The sequence below is a fragment of the Rattus rattus genome, chromosome 11, assembly GCF_011064425.1.
Source record: "Rattus rattus isolate New Zealand chromosome 11, Rrattus_CSIRO_v1, whole genome shotgun sequence".
NCBI classification, from domain to species: Eukaryota; Metazoa; Chordata; class Mammalia; order Rodentia; family Muridae; genus Rattus; species Rattus rattus.
Window position 1 is genome coordinate 3,763,715 of NC_046164.1, and position 23,188 is coordinate 3,786,902.

Genomic DNA, 23,188 nt, shown 5'->3' on the forward strand with positions numbered 1-23,188 from the left:
AACCGAAAAGGAGTCTGAATGGAGACGTCCTGCATAAGTGAACAAACCATGCTATTCCCAGAAGACAGGGGTTATTAAATGACAATCAGTGGCACTCATGAGGTAACTCTGTACACAACACTGTTCAGAGGCCCCCCAAATAACATAGGCTTGCTTGGTTCCCTATGTGCACCTGCACGAGTGCACTGCATGTATAGAAACAAAGAAGGAATGGGAGAGAACTCCAGAAAGATTAACAAGTCACACTCCTCTTCCCTTCACAAACCTCGCAGCAATCTTCTATGTAACTGAGAAAAAACGTCTCCCTTGCTGATTTCTTCACAGAATTACCATTATCTCTACTGTCTCTCAATCTCCTCCCCTTCAAATTACCAATCTTGTGGGCTTTCCTCAGAAACTTTCCTCTATCTGGAACTTGACATTCAAGTATCTGCTCAATTTGCCACTAAGTCCCTATGAACAATCCCTCTTCTTGTCAGGGTTTACTCAAACTTTAGATTTATAATAAATAGTATGTTGGACACTAAATAATTCTAGTTAATACTATCAGAATACTAAATGGCATTCACTTACTTAGCTGCATATTGTCAGTCTTGCCAAATAAAATATAAACTTCAGGAATATAGGAAATTTATCTTATTTCTGGCTTTAGTTCAAGCCAATAACAGTACAGGAAAACTAGAAGTCAGTTAGTTCATTGAGGGTACATAACTTCACTAAAGACACTTAACTTGGCCAAGGCCTTTGGTTGAGATGCTAAACCATTTCCATGTTTTGTTTTGCTTTTTTAACACACTAAAAAGTTTCTAAGGTCAGATGCACAGTTTCTTTGTGTAGTGTCTTAAATTATTAATTGTTCTTGTAACAGTGACTTGCATTTTACAGAGATGATTAAAAAATACTGAAAAGACTCAGTGCACTAGCTAAGAAACAAACTAGATATCAATTACAAAATAAAGAAGAAAAACTTTGAATTCTTTAAATACAGAAAATGCCCACTCTGGAAGACCATGAAATACTGCCTCAGAAAATTGTCTACTTAAAATTTCTACTTCTAATCATTTAAGAAAAAAAGCTCTTTTCTATTCCTTTGGAGAGTTTGGGAAAAAATAGCTTAAAATCTCCTTTATCCATAAGTCTCACAATACCAGAGGTGAATAACACTGCGATTTGCTTTTCTTCTTCTCCACCCCCTCAAGAGATTCCAATTCAATCATTTTGAGACATGCTTTCAACATAAGAATAGTAATAATAAGGGGTTGGGGATTTAGCTCAGTGGTAGAGCGCTTGCCTAGGAAGCGCAAGGCCCTGGGTTCGGTCCCCAGCTCCGGAAAAAAAAAAAAAGAATAGTAATAATAATGCAAGGTCAAGACAAAATCAATGATGGACAGATAAAGGATAATAATTATAATTAAACCATGAAGTTTATTATGTAAAGATTAAAATAGTATCTCGAACAAAAAACATTTAGACATTCTATCAGACATTTTTTTAAAGAATATTGATGGCCAGCAGATATACAGAGAGAAGTTAATACATCTCTTAATAAGTGTTACTTGAAATCATCGTGAGATATAGCTTAAACCCGTTTCAATGACAATTACTAAAGCTCAGTGAAGCAAGGTAATGCATGGGAAGCAGGAGCAGTGTGAATCTGAGGCCAGGAAGGACAACATCAGTAAACTGGTATTCCAATGGCAGTAAAGGTTTGCAAGAATGTGTACAATAAAGAATACTGATATGACACTGTAAGAAATGTATATTAAGGGCATTAATATAAATAGTATTGAAGTTCCTCAAAATACCAAAAACAGAATTACCATTATTTACCAACCCCACCCTGGAAAACTAAATCTGTCTTTTCTCTATCTCAAAGAGACTGTACTCTTCAAACAAAGCATCCATAGGGAGACAAATTGATAAAGAAAACGTAGTATATACTCTACCTAGGTTTTAAAAGCACAGAAACTAGCATGAAACAACACAAAATCCATTATTTTAATATTAAATTGATATTTTAAAGCGTATTCTAAACCATAAGTATGCATTTGACTTGTCAATTCAAATTTGAATGCGTAATACAATAAAAGGCACGGAACAAAGGAGTAATGACAAATGGGAAAAATAAAAAATAGGATGGTAAGAAAACAAAAGTTATAATTACATAAAAGAGAGATGAACTAAATACCAGCTAAAAAATACAGACTAATCCCAAAAGAAAAAAGAATTCTCTACATGGCAGGCCACACATAGGAAATACCTTTATATGGAGAAGATGTCACACATGAGCATCTCACAGGAAAGTTAATAACAGTACCCTTCAGACAACAGTGACAAAACTCCAGAGAAAGATGTAACAACATTAAAAGGATCATTCTGACAGGAAAACAAAATGGTCCCAAATTTGCAAATATTTCAGAGTGAAGCTCCAAAATACACAAAGCAAAAGCTCACAGAAAAAGAATGAACCTCTCTATTATTACAATTGAATTGTAATTTTAGCATATCTTTTAGCGATAGAACAAGCAGACAGAAAATCCATAAAGATGTAAAAGATTTACACATCATTACTTAACACAATCTGCCTGCCTCACATTTATGGAACATATTAACAATTAATACATTTTTTTAAAGTACCCATCAAACATTCACAAAAAATGGTCCATACAAGTTTCAACAGATTTAAATAAAATGAACTCTAAGTATATTTTTGATTATGTATAATTAAATTGGAAACCCATAATATTCTAACATATTTAGAAATGTAACAACTTAAACAGCTCACATAATCTTTCCCCAAATAAGTTTTCCAATGACCAATGACCATATGACCAAAATTTATCTATATAATTATATCCTCGAATTCTCCCCAAACCAGCATATAAGCAGGACATTCTATACGAACAAAAGCCCAAATGTTAGGCAGGAAAAGATTAATTTCACACTGAAATCAACTGAGCAAGACAAAATTGAATCAAAAGTCAAGAGTCTTAAGAGAAATCTAAAAACACTGAAACCTGAAAATTGACAAATAAAAAAAAAGTATCAAAAGATGTGATCCATACATAAGCAGCCCACAGAAATGTATAGCTTATGAATGCTAATAAAAGGAAAATAGAAAGGTTTCCATATAATCTCGGAAACAAAACTAAATTAAATATAAAGTAAGGAGAACATAGAAAATAAATGGCAAAAATCTATAAAATAAAAAATGAAAAGAGATATGAAACGTGAACTAATGGGAAGAGCAAAGAAAATAAGAGTACAAACCGCCAGTACCGAAGTGAAAGGGTGGGGGTGGGGACTTAGGAAGCTAGTCAATGCCCCATGTTCAACCTCCAACACCTATGTAATAAGAGGCCCCATGCTCAACCTCCAACACCTATTTAAAACGCATCTGGGTCTGACAGCAGATGCACTTGCTATCCTAATTCAAGGAAGCAAAGACAGAGCGCACAGACATGACCAACATCCAAAGCAGAGGACATCTCAAGCAACTACCAACTCAACTAAGACTAAAAATAGTTTTTTTTTCTTTTTCTTTTTCTTTTTCTTTTTTCTTCTTTTTTTCTTTTTTCTTTTTTGTAAGATGAAAAAACACCAAAAATGATAGAGAAATTCCAAACATATATTAAAAAATACTGAGTAAAAAAGTAATTTTTAGCTACTTTACAAGTTACAATGTGAACATGTGCTGTGCTCTTATACGCGAAGTGGCAACAAGCAATTAGAAAATAACAATTACTAAGCCAGCCCAACGGCTTAGCAGATAAAAACACCTGCACCAAACTTGAAGATCTGCGTCAGACAGAAACGTGACAGAAGAACAGAACCAACTCCTGCGAGCTGTCCTCTAACCTCTGCATGTGCGCAATGGCACATGTGAGCTCCCACACACCGCACATGTATACACAACACACAAAACAAACACACAAATGTAATTTTAAAAAAAGAATTAGCATCTACTACATTAAACAGACAACATGCTTGCAAGACAAATGTAACACACTACTAGTGTGAAGACTGCATAGCAGTGCAGACAGAAACTGGAGAAAACTGCAGCTAGGATGTGCACCAGCGAGCAACAGTTTGCAAGCTCCACTCCAGCTCCACTCCAGCTCTAAATACCAGCCGGAAACAAGTCAGGACGCACGATAACTGAGTGCTCCGTGATTTTTTGATCAAATTCATCTTGTTAATAAATCTTTGGAAAATAAATACTTTATAGAAACAAATGAAGCTTAGTACTGTGTATTTCCATTATTGAGGCCAAAGAAGACAGTGTTTGCTCAGATCTAAGTTTGGGAGAAATATGAGTTCACCGGATTGTCTCACGTACTAAGAAGCTATCAACTATGCACATATCAAAATTCACCCAATTCCACATTTAGAACCGGTTGTCAGTTAACATGAAATATGTTTATTGCATATCTACTTCTGAGCTGCCCTTACCCCTACTCTTCACTTACTAATTCTGGTTTTGTTTTTAGTTTTTATGGAGTATATGCTCTATAAATTACTTTAAATTATTTTTCTCTAATTATAAGCACTTAAGTATAATAATGCTTTATATAAATACATAAATACATGTTAAACATATGACAACTACTTTTTAAATCTAAAGAAAGTCAACATTCCTATGTCTATAAAATTACTGTTTAATCTGAAACGTAAAACAAGCTATACTTTTTCAAAATAAAAAGGTAGAAGACGGAAATAAATGGTAGGAAGGTTAGACAGAGAAAACTTCGAGAGAGGTAAGCTTAAGACAGGACATGTAAGTGCAAAGTGCAGACCAAAGGCCGTAAGACAAATGAGGAGATTTATCAAATACTATGCTTATTGAGCCGAACTGAGCTTCAAGTTTTGCTGCTCCCCCACCCATCCACAAACACATACTGTTTTGTGTGTGAGAAATGTTGATGTTCACCTGCTGCCCTGGCTAGACAGCAATGATCCCCTAGAATCCTGTTCTTTCTGCCTTCTGTTGCTGGGATCCCACGTGGCCCACAGATTTTCCTTAGGAGGTGCTAGCGATGTAAACTCAGGCACTCGGCCTTGTGCAACAAGCACTTTCTGCCCTGCTTAGTTTCTTAATGAATGAAGGACACATATTAATCAAAATATTTTGACATTTATTTACTTAGTGTGTGTGTTATACATGCATGCACATTACCGCGATATAAATATGGAGATTCAGGAATTGGTTCATCCCTTTCACCATGTGGTACTGGGAACTGAATCCTGGTACTTTGTGGCAATTTACCCATAAAGTCATTTTGCCAGCCACTTTATTTGAACTTATCTTTCACTTTTCTAAATATATAGCCAAATTAGTCTCTGAGGAAGGAAAAAAACCTCAGAATCAAATTAAAACTAAAGCAGCATCCATGTCAGGGTACAAAGACAAAAAGAAATCTATAGCCTTCAAAGGTAAAAATGTTCAAGGCTGTTTCTGCCTGATTCAAATTCAGCCACCTTGTCTCTTAATACAGGATCACTTCCCACCATCCCCCAAAAAAGGAAGAAGGAAAGAAAAAGAAAATGGTTCAAATTTGAAATAAATGTTTCATGTCTCTGTCTTCTGACTCTCTCTTTGGAATTTCAAGACGATTTCTGTGGAGTTCTGGCTCTCCCGGAACCCAGAGATCTACCCCCTACCTCCTAAACACTGGGATAAAGGCTGTGCCACCGCTGCACACTCACTTCCCAGACTGTGACCAAACAATTTACAAGTCATCCCTGATTATGCAGACCGAAGAAAATGACGGATAGAATTTATAAAATCATTTCAATTTTTAAATATCTCTAACACGATTGGTATTCGATATTGTTTTTACAACAAAAATGAGTTCCTAGGTGCTTGAATGACAGCCCAGCAATTCTGAGCACTTTCTATTCTAAAGGACCGGCCTCATGGTAGCTAGTTACAACCATGTGTTACTAGTCCCAGGGGATCTGATACCCTCTTCAGAAACTCTATAGGCACCAGGCACACATCATGAACATATATACATGCACTCAAACATACACATAATAAATTAGAAATTCCTAAAAGAAAAACAACCAGTTTTCTTAGTTGTAATCCTCTCACTACTTTAAGCCCACAAACTCCTCACTTCTAAGAATCCTGAGTGACAAAGATAGGACTCAAATTTAGACTATGTGGTTAATTAGTAAATTCAAGAAAATAATAAAATACATTAGAATGAAGCTTACTTAAGTCTAAAATAGTTTTGCTCCTCTGAAGGGTAGTTAACTTGGGTGATATTCAGGTAAGCTGATAATTATTCGAATGTGATCACTGACATCAACTTTTGTAAAGTAGGTTATCTACCTCTTCAGATGCCAAGACTCTCTCCAGAAGTACTGTAAGGTCAAAATTCCTTACAGGAGATGGTCTCAGCACACAATGTACACAAAGCACAGTAGAAGACTCCAAGCAGTACAGAAACCCTTATATGCTGACATGAGCCTGTAATCAATATCTTTCTGTCTCTGTGTGTCTCCTCCCTCCCTACGCCCTTCTCTCTCTCTCTCTCTCTCTCTCTCTCTCTCTCTCTCTCTCTCTCTCTCTGACTCTACACAACATACATCCTGGCGTGCTGACATGAGCCTGTAATCAGAGGCACAGAAGTCAGTACATTTGCAATACTAAGGTGGTGGTTATTTGCTTATTCATCATGCAAATCATACACTAACACAAAAGTAATGGACCATAAGTCTCCTGGCCACGCTTTACACAAGTCTATACTAGCTAGTAGTACCATATTTCCTACTTATATAAATGTAGCTATGAGGGCAAAGAAGCACAAAGACAGTTCTTTTGCAAAACAGTAAAAAACACTTAGCTATTTCCCTCCTTTCCTCCCCCTTTCTCATCCGTTTACTTAGTCAAGGTTTCTCTTGGAAGTCCAGACTGGCCAGAACGCTGGCTCTCTTACGCGAGCTCACAGAATCCTGTACATCTCGGTGACGACTGGAGCTGTGTTGTCACTATGCCCCAGCAATGTAAAATTTTTCAATCATTTTTAAAAAATTCTATATTGTAAATTTGAAGGCATTTCTGCTGAATGTGCATGATGATTACCTGCAGAAAAACTTTAGGATGTGAATAGAACATGGGATGCCATTTTTAAAAGATTGTTTAATTCAGATTTAGTTGGTAGACATTCTCTCAAAAATGAATGAAACCAAGAATGTCATTTCAAGAAAGACTGTGTTCACATTGTATGTTGTTAACTATTAAACTCAGGCTTCCAGGAATAGCCAGATTCTGGAAAACATCAGACACTGTACCATAACACAAGGCGGCCAAGTTTTCAATTTTTAGACAGCAATGGTAATACAATATAATTCTCTAAATTAATTACACTATTATGTTAGGTACATAACTTGTGTGCATGCAAGTACATGTGCGCATGTGCCCGTGGGTGTGCATGTCTCCGTGCGTTGTGTCCACATACATGAGTGCATGCCATGAAATACACATGAAGAAAGAGGTCGTCAACTAATGGGACTGATTCTTTCCTTCAGGTTTGGCAACCACGTACTGCCTTTGCAGGCTGAGGCATCTCAGACTACCAACAAAACCCATAGTATCCTCTAAATGACTGGTATGTTATCAAATGTGCTTCTGATATAGTCAAAGCACAGCAGTTTATGATAACATAAAATACAAGAATAATTTATCAGATTCCATGTTCAAGAAACTACTGGTGCTTATTGACAAGCCTAACAACCTAGTTCTTATCCCTAGAACCCAAATAGTAGGAAGAACACGCTCGATCCTGTAAGCTGTCAACTGTCTCCTCGAGGGCCCATACACATACAAACACATAACATACACGCACACACAGTAAATGTAAATCAAATATAAAAAACTCCACCTGTACAAGGTGACAGGCATTAAGAAGAATACCCACAATTATCTTACTTATTAACCCCTTTTCCAAACCTGTATCACTGCTCACTTCAATTTCTTCTGAGACTTTACCCAAACAAATTATACAGTGAATATACAAGCAGATGACACTTTAGTTACTTCTATTAAGGCAAACTTAAAAATCATATGTAGAAATATAAAGCACTAACACTGTTTAGTTCTTTTGAAAAATAGCTTAGCTTTAAATATATGTATGCTAATAGGTCAAGTATTTAAGTAACTGTTTAAATTTTCTACATTTTAATTTTTAATAATATAAATACTGATATTTTCTAATACTACAAATATTAATACACATAACTCTCATAACCAAAAGCTTTTTGTGCCCTTAACTTTTAAGCAGTTTGAATGCTAAGACTATAAAGAGTATTTAAATATGCTCTCAGGATCAACTTTCATCTGTCAAATGGAGGATGATAGCATAAACATGATATATAAGGTTACTGCTACTTTAAAAGACAATCTAAGAATTAAGTGTCAACTATGTATGTTACTGGGCTCAATGTTTATTTAGGGTTACTTCATTATTCCTTTTATGAAGTAGGTCCCTCACAGAATTGTTTAGATTCACTAGAGAAATAAACATTATTCCCCGTTTGATAATAACTTAATACTCGATAAATAGCTAATATGGTTCATCAGACCACTAATGTAGACAAACTACTTTATAACTCCTAACCCATTACTCAAATCTGACTTTATCTGTAAACTAATTATTAATAGTCAATATTAACCCAATCACCTATGAAACCAAAGGTTGTCATCCCAAGGGCCTCCACACTGACACCAGTAATAAAGCAGAACTCAGATGCTCACCAACGAAGCAGTAATCAAGGATACTTCCTATCAGCTCAGCTCCTCAGTGAATTTCCCAGCAATGCTTGTAGCATGCATCCAGATACTGCATCACACATATGATTCTCAGTCATGACCCACACAATGCCTAACCACTAGATTACATCAATCAGTGGTGGGACTAGAAGCTCACTGAACAGCCTCACCTGAAACTCGTATTTCCTATGGAAGCAATTATATTTATTTCTACCTTTGTGTAAACAGTCTGAACCTCTGTAAGTCATTAAAATGTTTCTAAAATGATAATGGTGTTACTACCATAAACTTACCTTTTAGAGATTTGTTTTTGTACTCCCAAAGTTGGTATGAAGGTAATGTGGCAACCTCTACTCACTATTCCAAGACAAACTAGGCTAAAATCAAATTTATACTGAAAAAAATATAGCTAAAAGAACATGTGTGTGTGTAGTATATGTAAGCATGTCTATAGTATAACTAGCTTTAAATGTCAAAAATGATATTTGACAGCCCCTCACAAATATACATACATATACACATAAAGAGGCAACCTATGATGATGTTACAATGAAATCCAAACAATAAAAAATTAAAAATGACAATTTAAGCAAGAATGGTGGTGGTACATTTAGAAGGCACAGCTACATTAGAAGCATAGGAGAACTCTTAAGTTCAAAGCCACCCAGGACTATTACACACAGTTAGTTAGACAATGTCTCCTACCCAGAAGACTGTGAGCATGTACAGGTAAAGAGTAATCAAATTAATGGAAAATGTCAACTTTCTAAAGATACTTCTGAAAACAGACCTCAAATTATTTAGACAGGAAACAAGTGTTAGTAAATATGGATCAGCATAGGCTCTCAATTTTAGACTTTAAAATACTGATGGCAAAAATTTCTTCCTCTGTACTCTTTAAATTTTAACCTCCTGAAACAAAATAAGCTGGGTTAACTACTGAATTTCTAGTATTCATCTGCCCACACTACATGTACTTTAAAAAACCAAAAATGAGTAAACAGATGATATTTACTCATCCAAGATGTCTCATTTTAATTATAAAACCTCTTTTTGAATTGAAATTACATATCAACTGAAACCATTTCCATACTTAAACTTATTTCTAACACATCGACTTATATGTATGACCTAAGGGTTACTCCGTGCAGTTCTTCCTAGGAGAATATGTGTTAAACATGCTGGTATGTTTTATAATATAAAAAGAAATATAGCCAGTAACTGATGAGAGACTACTTACAAGGGACCACCACCAAAACCAATCAATGATAAATAGCACACGGAAGTTTCGTATTCAAACTACAAACTGATTTATTATTTGCCCACCTCTTGACAAATGAAAAATAGTTAACTGCTCTATGGCTTTTTCAATCTTATTTTAAAAAAAAACAAAACAAAAATCCCACATATATCAAGCAAGAATATATAATACAAAGTATTTCAGCTTCAAATTTAAAAGCAGTGCAGTTAACGGCTGAAGCCATGAACGTGGCAGGCCCTTTACCTAGTAAATGCTGGGACCTACAGCATCAAGCATCAATCTATAGTCTAGCTTTAACTGACAAGGAAATACGAGACTGGGCATGAGAACTATACTCAACGTTCCTGTTTTCATAAATTTATTTTTCAAAAGAAAAAACCAAAGAATACAGTTTAAAGGATTTGGAATTTAATTAAAAGATAAATAACTTCCTGTATTTCATGTTGTTGTATACAAAGCCTATATATAGTCCTCAAGTTTTTACAAACACACAGCTCTCGGTCACTCCAATTCAGGCTACTCTACGCCTCTCAGAAAATTAAGGGTTTTTCTTCCCATTGATCTTCTGAGGACTGCTGAGACAGGCTACTGCATATAACTGACGACAAAACCATGACATTCTGAAATTAGAATCATGTCTATATGAAACAACAAATATTAGATTAACAAAAATACTTACACACTGGATGAAAGCCTGGCTCTATTTCTGATAATTTCCTACTACCTTGAGCTCAGTTCCTTTTACAGTAGTTTAGCAGAAGGAACAGAGGCATTGTGACTACTTTAATGTGGAAAAAAATTACTGATTTAGTTAACCAAATTATTCTTGTTCACCAAACTGGACAGTTGAAAAAACCATGATATAAATTATAACCAATCCTTCTAGTTTTATTTTAAATTTCAGAAATTTATTTCATTCAAGATCTTAAAGATTTAAAGTGTCAACTAGTCTTCATGTGAATGTGTATATATACATATACTTGTGATTGTATTTAAAATGTTTAAGATGTTAAAATGTGATTTAAAATCACATGCAAGTTTAAAAATTAAATTTAAAAACAGAACCACAGTACAATGGATACATCTATTTCTGGTTTTAAGTTCTATTTTTCTAAGATTTAATAAGAAGGCTTTTAAGACTTATATGATTCAAAGGGTCAATTTACATAAATATCCAAGAGTTTTACATTTTTAATAAATCTAAAATGGCAAAGGCAAAAACTACAATAGCACACTTAAAATTACTGGCTTAACATTTACAGTAAGACTGACATTGCTAGACAAATACACTGCAGTATCCATCATGAACATTTATAGTAAATAAGTTCTTAAAAAAAATACAAGAAGTCAAGGGTAATTTCTCTAGAGAGCTCATTCAGTAAGATACTTACAGTATTAACGCACTTTTAAAAACAGTGCAATTCAAAGTTAGAAAATACATTCTTTACCTATTCTGGCCTTGTACCATTCTAAATACTTTCACTTTTAAAAGGTAATCCTTTTGTTATTTGCAAATTTTTCACATCTATTCTGCTAACTAAATTATAGTATTTTAAAAAGAAAACTACTCACTAGAGTTTAATGCAACAGGTATAAAGAAACCAAATTAAAATAGGTGAGAAATTAGGACAAGATGACAGTGACTTTAAATAACATAATAATGAATACACAATGCAGCATCCACACCTGGCCCTTAACAGAAGTAATTATAGCCAACTGCTATGCCAGCAGGAAAGGACCTGTGATGTATAAAACTCCTATCAAAGGGTCTTTAAAAGAAAATGAAGACTTCTAAAATATTTTATAATCTTAAATTTACATGTCCTAAGAAAACTGTTAAATAGGTTTATCAAAACTCCATGAATCACATTTCTATAAAATCCAAGCAAATTTTTTAAAGATCAAATTAAAAAGCACCACCAGCCCTTTAAAATCTAATTAGGTCTGTTTAAACTTGACTGCCAAAGAAGTCATGTGACCACTTGTAATTACTGAATGTATATACCACTGTTTTGCAGTAAATAATTTCACAGCATTTTAAAGGAAACTAACTAACAGGGTCAAAGCTAGGGGCGGAGTAGAGGAGAGAATGGAAATTAACCACCCAATACAACTTACACAATAAGGGGGGGGGGGGCGGGCATGTTGGCAGGTGTCTGCAAGGAGGTAGTAATACAATGGAGTCAGTTTTCATTCTGCAGAACCCTGAGATGCTGCAATGTCAGCTCCAGGCACACACTGAAAGACTCCAGAAAATGCTCATTGATCATGCAGCACTTTATAATGCGCATAGGCTTTTTCTCCTCTTGGCCCCGCCTAGTTTCCCTTTGCAGCAGCTCCCAAGCCCTCTCCCCACGATGAAATCTCTTTTGAAGACAGTGAAATGGTAACAATTATCCTCACACTACCATAAAGCCTCGATATTTGAATAGCCAGGCTTTTTATTCCTTTTCTTAAAAAGGAGAAAGAAAACACAGTGGCCACCCCAATAGCAACCTTGCATCCTCACAGATAAGGATCTGAGATTTGCGTAAATACAGTTTTTGTTATCATGTTACAAGGCCATCATCAGTCACAGTTGCAGTTTGGCACTATTTCCTTGAACTGCTTTTTATTCAAATACTGTCATTTAAAACTGATATAATCAGAAAAAAATATCATTTAAAATACCCATGGAGACTGTAATATGCATTCTAACATCAGAACTCAAATTTTAGGTTTTTTAAATTAAATTCCTAATTTATTTTACAATAAAGGCACATGAAAAATGTAGGATCAGAGTGTACCACTTAAATTAAACAATTATTTTATCAGGCTAAAATAACCGACAGTTTTTCACAGGAATTGCAAACACAGCTTTAGGCTTAGATATGTAAATGAATTCTAAGACATATGATACCAAACCTACTTCAAGCTGCTTTGCAGACCCCACCTTCTAATGAGTTAATCTAAAGGTCACCACCAGCACAAGGCTTTTAATTAAGTCCAAACATTCTCCCTTTTTTTCTACCAAACACATCTACAATTTATAAAACATGATGTTTAAACAGTTTAATAATCATGTGAACCAGACTGACACATCCTCACAGGAAACAAGGTCTGTCCGGATCTTGCTTTTATGCTCTGCCTCTCTCTCTCTGCTCTCTAATCTATTCATCTATGAAACAATTCTAGCAGATAAGATTTCTTTGTTCAAATTTCAACTTTCATTTCATTTACAGACCTAACCCTACCTCAAGAATGTCTTCTAGCACATATGCTTCCATTTCAGCCGCTGTCTCCACCATGTTTTATCAAACTGCCATGTTTCTTACTGCACTATGATTAGATCATTGCCAGCAGGAACACTCCTCTGTGTCAGCAAGGGAACAGGAAATGGAATGTTCTATTACATGCCTAAAGCAGCTTAGCTGTTCACCAGCCAGGCATCTACCAAAAGAGCAGGGGGTGACTCATTCCGTATTCTTTAAAGACACAGAAGCTCTATTTTCAAGCAAACTTCTGTCAAGTAATTTCAATAGATTAAAAACCTCATATTTTAACATTACAAATTATAAAATCTCAATTTTCCTAAAAGAATATTTTTTAAGCTACTTAAATACCTGATTGAACAAAAGAGGTCCAAGTGGGTTACACAGCAGTTTATCCTTTGTAAAGTCTTACGGTGAGATTAGCTGCTGTATTAAAGATGCAGAGGAGGCATGATAATGCTAAGTTAGGAATTTGGGACAACAAGCAGATGGATTATATAATACACCTAACTATCAGACCTAACTTAAGAGTGTAAGAATTATCTTAATGCAGGCTTTTTAAATAGTAAACTGCTTTCCTATGAACGTATAATCTGTTTGCAAAGGCCTGTAAGTACAAAATTAACATCTACTATATACTGCAGTATATATCCTATTTTCTGGTAATGCCTTCAACTTCATTCATTAATCACAACAGTGTAGTTTTTCTATTAGTATAAATATTTCAAGGCACCTGGCATAATGACTGCATATCAGAAAGTATGTTAGGGGTAGTCAGTATCAGACTTCATCCTAACAAGTCTATATGAGATGAAGCGAAATAAAGTATCTATTGTATAATATATAAGAGACACTTTTACTGTGGCAGGTGACATATAAGTTTTGTCTTGTGATTTAAAAAACAACAAAATGTTACTTTGCCCCCATAATAAGAGCCAGCTATGTGACAGTAACATACAGTTACAGTAGGTTTACTATACACCACTGAAATGTCTTTATGTCTATTAACTCGCATCATTTCCACTGTCTTAAAAGATGCTATTATTATACCACTTTAAAGATGTGGAAAGCAGGGCATAGAATACAAGCTGCTTGACCAAGTTTTCCAAGCTAAACTTACTTGGTTAAGGAACTAACACTGGTTAATCAAAGCAGTTAGTTCTGGATTTTATTCTCAGAATCAGCTACTGAAGTCTTTCTGCAGACAATATTATTACGTTTTATGAATAAGGAAACAATGCCCCAGCCTCGGCAAACAATTACATAACAAAACCGAAATCACATTCAATCTAGAGCAGTGGGACTAAGAGAAGCTAGTTGCAAACAAGTGTATCAGAAATGCTGCTGCCCTTGGCCCACATACAGCATCCACATTTATGTATGGCAATGCTACTTGGCAGCTTCTCCAAAACATCTTCCTGCTGGAACATAGCACAAAGTAAACCAGCAATCTGAATTTCATTACCTCCTACCTTCAAGGTCAACTTTAAGCTTTAAGTAATCTTTAAGCTTCAAATAAACTTCATCTTCAAACTAAAGAGCAAACTTTCTCTCCCTCAGAACTTCAGTATCAGGTTTGAACTCAAGGACTCACTGGTTAGAACATTCACTCTTTTTTCTCATCAGCCAAGAAAAGGCTTCTCAAATATTTTATTTGAAAACAAATAGGTTCCTCCAAAACTCAAACCAAATACTCATTCTGAGATAGCTCAGTGGGTAAAAGCTGTGCACGCCTAACCCTGAGCCCACATAAAGATGGAAGGAGAGAACCAACCGCACAAAATTTAGTATGAACAGAATACACATTTCAAATATTCTGTAATATTTTGTTATACATCAAAATATTTATTTTCCCATTAACCTTCCTTTCTAAGCCATCTTGCTAATATAAACTCAGTGTTAAAGCAAGCAAAATACTATGAAAGGAGATGCATACACATCTACCTTAAAATTAATCATTTTTAATACAATTCAACTTCATTTTACAGAGGGGAAAAATCCCATATCAGTTGTCCAGAAAAGATTTCAATGAAAAAAATACCACCCCCCCAAGTGGAAAAGATATTAAAGTAATTAACATGACAAGATACACAAACAACTAAAAATCAATACATAAAAGAAATATAGAACAAGCCTTTAAAACATTTACTAAAGTAAAATTCAAATGTTCTATAAAGTTTAGCATCTAGGCTCAGAATTGGTTTGCTTAACTAGAAAAGAAAGCAGCTAAGACAGAGAGTATACACAAATTATGTGGTAATTAGCCAGAACACCATTTTGAATATTGGTGTGTTTCCCTAAATTTTATTTGTTTATTTACTTTTGGTGATGGCAATCAAACCTGATGAGATTTCAAAATCCACATTTTCAAACAAAAGAAATACACTATAAAGATGCAACCCACAGAAAAACAGACTAAGGAAAGAAACCATTCACTTCTTAAAATGTATTTGAGTTTTCTCTCTACATTAGCAGTTAATGCCGTACATTATCAACTACATTGTGTATGTCAGTTTAGAGACATACAAAATACCAATTATATAATGGCCCAGCCAAGCATAAGTGAAAGATCATAAAGACTTAAAATGACTCGAGTCTAGATATGTCAAATTTATCACAGTAATATTTTTTCAATTACTATTAAGTTATTTTCTCTTCTACGAGCTATAGCCGATCCATATAAATTAATATATATGCATGGAAAATACTAACAACATACAACAGAATACATACATCACAGGACTGAAGATGCAGCTCAGTGATAGGACACTGACACTGACCATGCATACACAAGAGCCTGAGTTTTGTCAGCACCACAAAAATAGCACTAAAAAGCAGATAAAAGTAAACCTCTTATCATCCTTCAGAGGTGCAACCAATCGAGTATCTCCATTTCCATACACATTTTAGTGTAAGAATGTCTTTACACAAATGGAAACATGCTGAGCATGTTGTCCGTTTCTACAGGTTCTGCACCATGGATTCCAAAACAGAAACAGGACAAACATGGTACCTGCACAACCTTTTACATGACAAGCCTACAATATGTACCTAAGCAATCTGAAGATAATCTAAGTAGGCAGAAGGGGGGACAAAGAGTAAAGTCTAATTGGAAGGAATGATCTGAAGGATCATCAGATTTTGTCCACGGAAAAGAGAAGACTCATCACTTGCTGAATGAATCATGGGTAGTTTTTTTTCCTAGGTCTGGAGAAAGACGATGCACATAATGAGTTCAAATCTTGAAGGACATCACAGAACCTTCGCATCTTTCCTCCACAGCTGAATTGTCCAAGTTAGCATTCAGTCACATTCATTTTCCTACTGAAGCTTCTCCTAACCTCTTGGACCATGCACAGGTAGCTACACAAGTTCTATCCCTATATAAATTTTATATAAGTGACTAGAGTATTATGGCCCCAGTTCTCCATCTACACCAGACTGTGTATGCAAACTATATGTCAAACAACCTGTTTATAAGTAATAGTCTACAACATATGTTCCAACTAGCACATGTAAAATCTATTTTTGACAACTCTTCTAATTTCCAATAAAAACACTAACATTTTCTGTCCACTACTAAAAGGCATCTATATTATCCATAACAGCTCATACTATATTTAATAGCCTTTAGTATATATTCTCTGTATATGCCAGAATATAACCATATAATAACTTTCAAAAGAGACATGTATAAAGATGTTTCTGTATTAAGCCTAGAGAGTGATATTGTTTCTCTACAAATACAAAGTATTTCTAACACAACTCTATGGCAAATCTTAGATCTGAAATTAGCATTATTCATAAAAGTATCTTGGCTTATACTAAAAGCTCAGAAGTTACACCTTATCTTGAACTTCCCTTTAAAAAAATTATTCTTGGGGTTGGGGATTTAGCTCAGTGGTAGAGCGCTTGCCTAGCAAACGCAAGGCCCTGGGTTCAGTCCCCAGCTCCGAAAAAAAGAAAGAGGAAAAAAAAATTATTCTTGCTATATTAACTTCAATTAACTACAGTTTAAAATGCTACAATTCAAAGTCTATCAAAATCTCTGCATCTGGAGAAAAGAATGGTATAAAATAATCTGACCTATAAAAATATAATCTACCTCTGTTAAAATTCAAATTACATCCAAGGTTTGGTGCTGGTGCTTTCTTAACTTGAAGTCTACTGTGAATAAATAGATGTCTGAAAGAATTCAATATACTAAAGTCCCAGAGCCTCCACGAACCATTTGTGTGTGGTCTTATTAAGTAAGATATGGCTAAATGTATTACCTCATGTCTTCTGATTAACCTTCTAATTATTGTGGAGATTTTTGTTTGTTTTTTGAAACAAAGTCTCACTGTGTAGTTCAGGATAACAGAGAACTGAATCTAATCTAGAATTCAGCTTCTCAATGCTTGGCTTACTGGCATCCACCATCATACACAGCCAAATTATCTACTTGCAAAGAAGAAATTTTAATGTAATCTTTCCATGTACACTAAGAGGAAGAATGGGCCACATTAAACAGTGCTTGAGTCTTCTGTTGCTGTTTTAGTATTTTGAGACAGTCTTGTAGAGCAGTGGCATATAGGCTGGTATATAAAACATTATGTGGTTGGGATAATTCACTTTCCTCCCAGAGTGCATGGTATCACTACTACTAGTCCCAGTACTGAAAGAGCTTTAACAACACAGAGCACTATGTAATTTCTACCCATTTTCTAATATAAGCTGGGTCTCACTTTGTAAGCCTGACTGGCCTAAAGTCTAGTTTTCTTTTTAAAGATCACCAATAACAGTTTGAGCATGCAGTTATACATTTACTGAGTACTTACCAGGTTTTAAGGTCCATACTACAAACTAGATAAAGAATGATTTTTTAAAATCATAGTCTCCATGAACTCCATCAAGATTCCTGGCCAAGTTTACCATCTGTCTAAAATATCCATTTTTTTCTCATTACAGTTCCTTTCTATTCTTCCCAAATCCAACTAATGAAACATAAAACTCAACTTAGAGGGGTTGGGGATTTAGCTCAATGGTAGAGCGCTTGCCTAGGAAGCGCAAGGCCCTGGGTTCGGTCCCCAGCTCCGAAAAAAAGAACAAAAAAAAAAAAAAACTCAACTTAGAGCAGCACAGAAGAGAACTAGTCTATTTAAATATCATATATTTCAAACTAGATGTGTCCTGCACACAGAATATGATTTAAGCAGCCTTATCTAAACTTAAGCAACAGAGTAAGCAAAGTAAATAATGCAGCTAGTCTGAAATAATGCCTTTGTCAGCTGACACTTGCTATTCGTTACCTCTCCTCATGACGGGTAAGTCACACCATGAATTCATTATTTTTCTAGTATTCACACAATAGGCTCTATCAATATATAAAACTGGCAAGGGCTGGAGAGATGGCTCAGCAGTTAAGAGCACTGACTGCTCTTCCAGAGGTCCTGAGTTCAAATCCCAGCAACCACATGGTGACTCACAACCATCTGTAAGCGACAGTGTACTTGTATATAATAAATGAATAAATAAATCTAAAAAAACCTGACAAAATATTTTTTTATTTCTAAGTTTCATCCACTTTTCAAATTTATTAGTACTATACAAGATCTTCAAATAAGAACTTACAGGCACAACAGAAATTATTTCAATGGTTTGTTTTAAAAAAGCTAAATCAACTGATGGTACAGTACTTTTATTCTAGCTAGCAATGCACTATTTCCTGCTCTAAAGCAACCACTAAGAAAAATCAGACACACACACGTCTTACCCACATACATAAGTTGGAAGTGACCTGTGAATATACACTTAAATTCTAAGGAAAAAAAAACTTAAAAGCTGGATGCATGAAGAATTGAGATGTTAAAAAAAAAAATCTCAAGATGCTCAGGGACTCCTTTTGCTGTCACTAGCTCTCTTCTTCTGATTCCTTGCTGGCCTGGGTTCCCTGATATTAATGTCCAATTAGTATGGTGCCAAAATATGTTACCATTATGCTAATTCTACCCTAATTTACCTTAACAAACTTTGAATGGTTGACCTGCAAACAATTACTTCAGTACTGAGACTCTTCTTTTCAAACTCACAATCTAATGTATTGAGAAACATATTACATATTAAATTGTCTCTAGTAGAGCTTGGCTAGAAACTACAAAAAGAGGCATTATTCCCTTGAGGGACCACTACTGAGTTGTCACATAAAGAAAACTCAGCTTTAGTGTTTCTACTTCCCCATCAGTGAGCAACGTCTCAATGATCACTCTTCTAAACCACTGGCCTATATTTTTAAGAAAATGATTTGTTCAAGTGTGTGAGTATTTTGCCTGCATGTATGTATGTCTGTACACACGTGTGCCACGAGCTCAAGAATACCAGACCAAGTAAATTCTAAGTACCAAGCCCAGATCTATTGGAAAAGCAGCCAGAGCTCTCGATCTATTGGAAAAGCAGCCAGAGCTCTCGATCAGGATATAGCTTTCAGCTACTGCTCCAGCACCATGCATGCTGCCCGACTGACTGCCTTGATGATGGACTAAACCTCTGAATCAGTAAGCAAGCCCACGATTACATGTTGTCTTTTATAAGAATTGCCTTGGTCATGGTGTCTCTTCACAGCAACAGAACAGTAACCAGGATTAGTATCATTAATCAACACGGTGAGAAAGGAAGTTTAAAAACTGTTAGATCATTTATGTAAGTCAACTAATTTCAAAGAAAATTTACATTAATATCAATAAAATAGTTATAGCTTGGTAGGTGGCAAAGACCACAGCGCAAGAGCTGTGCCTTGTAGTAATCATGACTAAGCTTTCCATGTAGCTCTTCATCTGTCCAGGAGAGAGAGGACAGCAGGTATAAAAGCTAATTTTCACATAGGGGTTTTTCTCTCCTAGCTGATAAAACAAAAATAAAGGATGGTGGATACTTTTTATTTATTTTTTTTTAATTAGGAACTAGAAAAATGGCTCAGTGGCTGCAAGTGTTTATTGCTCAATCATGAGACTATAGAGTTCAGATCTCAGCACCAGCATTGGGTAGCTGACAAATGCCTGGAATGCCAGCTCCAGGGGATCTGACATGCATCTCTGAGCCTCTGTGGACACCTGCCATGTATATATGAACACACAGACACATACACACAAACACCTAAATAAAGTAAGTGTTAAAAATTAAAGTAAAAAGAAAATGTCCTCATTGGTTCTGCTGAGGTGACTTGCTGGGTAAGACATCAGACTTGTGTTCTACCCCTGTAAGTTATAGTGACAGGGAGAACCAACTTCTCAAAAGTTATCTCCTAATATCTACACCCACACCATGGCAGGAATGCACGCACACATCATATACCCATAAACAAACACAAGTAAATAAAACATTCGAATCAACTATGGCATCTCAAGTGTTATACAGCAACCTCTCCCAAATGGAGATTTCCGTAGTTAGTTGACATAACTACTGGGGGCTGAGAAAAAATAGTTGAACACAACCTTAAAAAGGTAAAAAGAATTGTTCCTGGTAAAAAAAAAAAAAAAAAAAGAATAATCCAAATGTCATTCCAGAATTTCATTTGATGGATTAAGTTGAAAATGAGTTAGCAAGTAAATTGTGAATCCATATATTAAATCATGTATGTAAAATATCTTCATTCTTTAGAGCCCACCTCCTTAATCTGTGAATCACACTCCCCACCCCACCCCCAGATCGTGTAAATGAGTATCTGGATAGAAAAAAAAGGCGATACTAAACAGTTTCTGAACAATCAAAATCCAGAAAAAAGAAAAAAACCAGGCATGCTGGTACCGCTAAAAGCACCACTTAGGTGGTGATCCAGTAGAACGTTGTTAAATATCTAAGACCAGCCTGGTCTCGAAGCCAGTTAGTGCCAAGCCAGCCAGTTACAGGTAAAGATGCCGTCTCAAAAGAACAAGCTTCTAAATGCACAACAAAAATTTTAAAACAAATTCAGAATGAATCAAATGTGTTTCTGACAGCTTTTATAAACTATGTTACCTACGTAACTTCACTATAGCCCTTGATTCTGAAGAGAAAATAAAACTTAGAGCAACAAGGATTCAAGATTACTGTGTATGTTTTCAATTAAAGTTTTTACTGTACAGTTTTCTGAACTTATGAAAAGTAAACATGTGTAATATTTTCCTACCATCATTCTTCATCATATATTGAATTAGTATCTTTTAAGTAATACTGCAATATAATATTTGATTTTTTAAATTGCTGTATGAATTGCCGATGGCTATCATATAAAAACATAAATGATGTTGATTTTCAAACATTTCTGAGGTGGCCCTAAACATATTTTTGCTATTCTGTGCTCTTCATGTACAGAAAGCAGCCTCCCAGCACTGATGACTATACTAGACCAATGCATCCATGGGATCTATAGTGTTGAAAGTACCATGTCCTACAAATATTCAGCCAGACTCAATCCCTTTTGTAAAAATAAGCAGATCCACCCCACTAGTATGTAAATTAGCCTTCATCTTTAAAAAATGGTGTATGAACACATACACCAAAGGAATCAATAAATGTCTTATCTGTACACAAAACTATTTTATATACCTATATATCCAGGTGATGTGAAAACTCTTCAACAGAAAAGGGAAAAGTTAAAAAACGAAACTTGCAATGTAAAGAGACCTTGTTAAAAATAAAACGTTCATTAGATTGAACACGAAGTAAACAAGATTAAATAATCTGCCTCAAATCAGGAAGTACCAAAGAAGGACTCTAAGATGCTAGCTCAATTTCAAATTATAAATCAAGGGAAAATAATGCTAGGAAACAAAATGCAAAGACAATGGGTTATTTCAAAAGTAAATGCAACATTAAGTACAACATTTGTAAAGTATCAGATTTTAAAGATATTAGAATCTGACTGCTTTACTTATATCATTTAATTACAATCATCATAAAAACTTCTGTGGGAGCCTCAGTGGTAAAGAGTTCTGGCTTCTTCTAGAGGATCTAGGTTCAATTCCCTACACCCATATGGCAGCTCACAACTTTAAGTCCAATTCCAAGGGATCTGATGTCATGTTCCAGTCTCCATGGACACCAGGCACACTAGTGGTACACAGAGACACATGTAAGCAAAGCAGGATAGAGAGTTAGACAGATGAGACAGAACTCAAGCCCAACACCTACACTTCTGTTATGGTACTGAGAACAGCAGGACCCTAGTACTTCACTGAGGCATACAAACCTCAACACTGCCCTCCTACTTAGGCAAGGCTGTTCTGGGCCCCGGGAATAACAAAATTGACATTCTCATGCAAATACAAAGGCGCTACAGTACCAAGTCTGTATTTAGGGCTTGGTGTAAAAGACAAGAGAGCCTGGCTAAGGATAAGGTAAGAACTTCCTGTACCAAGGCAGCACTAGGGATACATTTACAACTTACAGCACGGTACTAAGAGAATGCAGGTACTCCTGGAGAAAGACAACTAAAATGAGTGGTGAAGGAGATCTTGAACTGTACTGTAGTTGTGTGGAGCAGACTAAAGTAACTAAAGTGAAAGTGAGAAGAGTCCACAAAGTGAGGACTCCAAGTTAAAGGGTCTGAGGTTATGAAACAGCATATTCAGCAGTATGCCTCACTTACTGCCAAGCCTAACAAGTTATTACTAAGTCTAACAACTTGAGTTAGTTCCCTAGAACTACATAGTGGAAGGAAAGAATTGAATCCCACAAGTGTCATGAGCCACGGACAACCACGCACCTACAAAATACATACACACATAAATATGGTTTTAAACAATTTTAAAGAAAGTATCATGTTGACATCTTTGGTTTGTATACTTGGCCATTTCATCTGAAACCCTAGCCTTATTTGCTAAGTCTATAGTAAAAAAGTCATAAAAATATAGTTTAATTTATTAACTACAGAAAATTAACAAT

At 35.3% G+C, this 23,188-nt stretch overlaps 1 protein-coding gene across 8 annotated transcripts in view; it reads right to left on the bottom strand.

Moving 5' to 3' along the window:
* The window catches only part of Ankrd17 (ankyrin repeat domain 17), a 134,372-nt gene that overhangs the window by 95,037 nt on the left and 16,147 nt on the right, over positions 1-23,188 (bottom strand). The window contains exon 1 of one of the 8 annotated variants that reach the window (XM_032916149.1): positions 13,271-14,114. The exons of the other annotated variants lie outside the window; for them this stretch is intronic. Within the exon in view, the coding sequence (XP_032772040.1) occupies positions 13,271-13,324 (54 nt within the window). The 5' untranslated portion in view covers positions 13,325-14,114. Of the gene's footprint in view, positions 1-13,270; positions 14,115-23,188 lie in introns of those variants that run through there. 8 annotated transcript variants of the gene reach the window in all.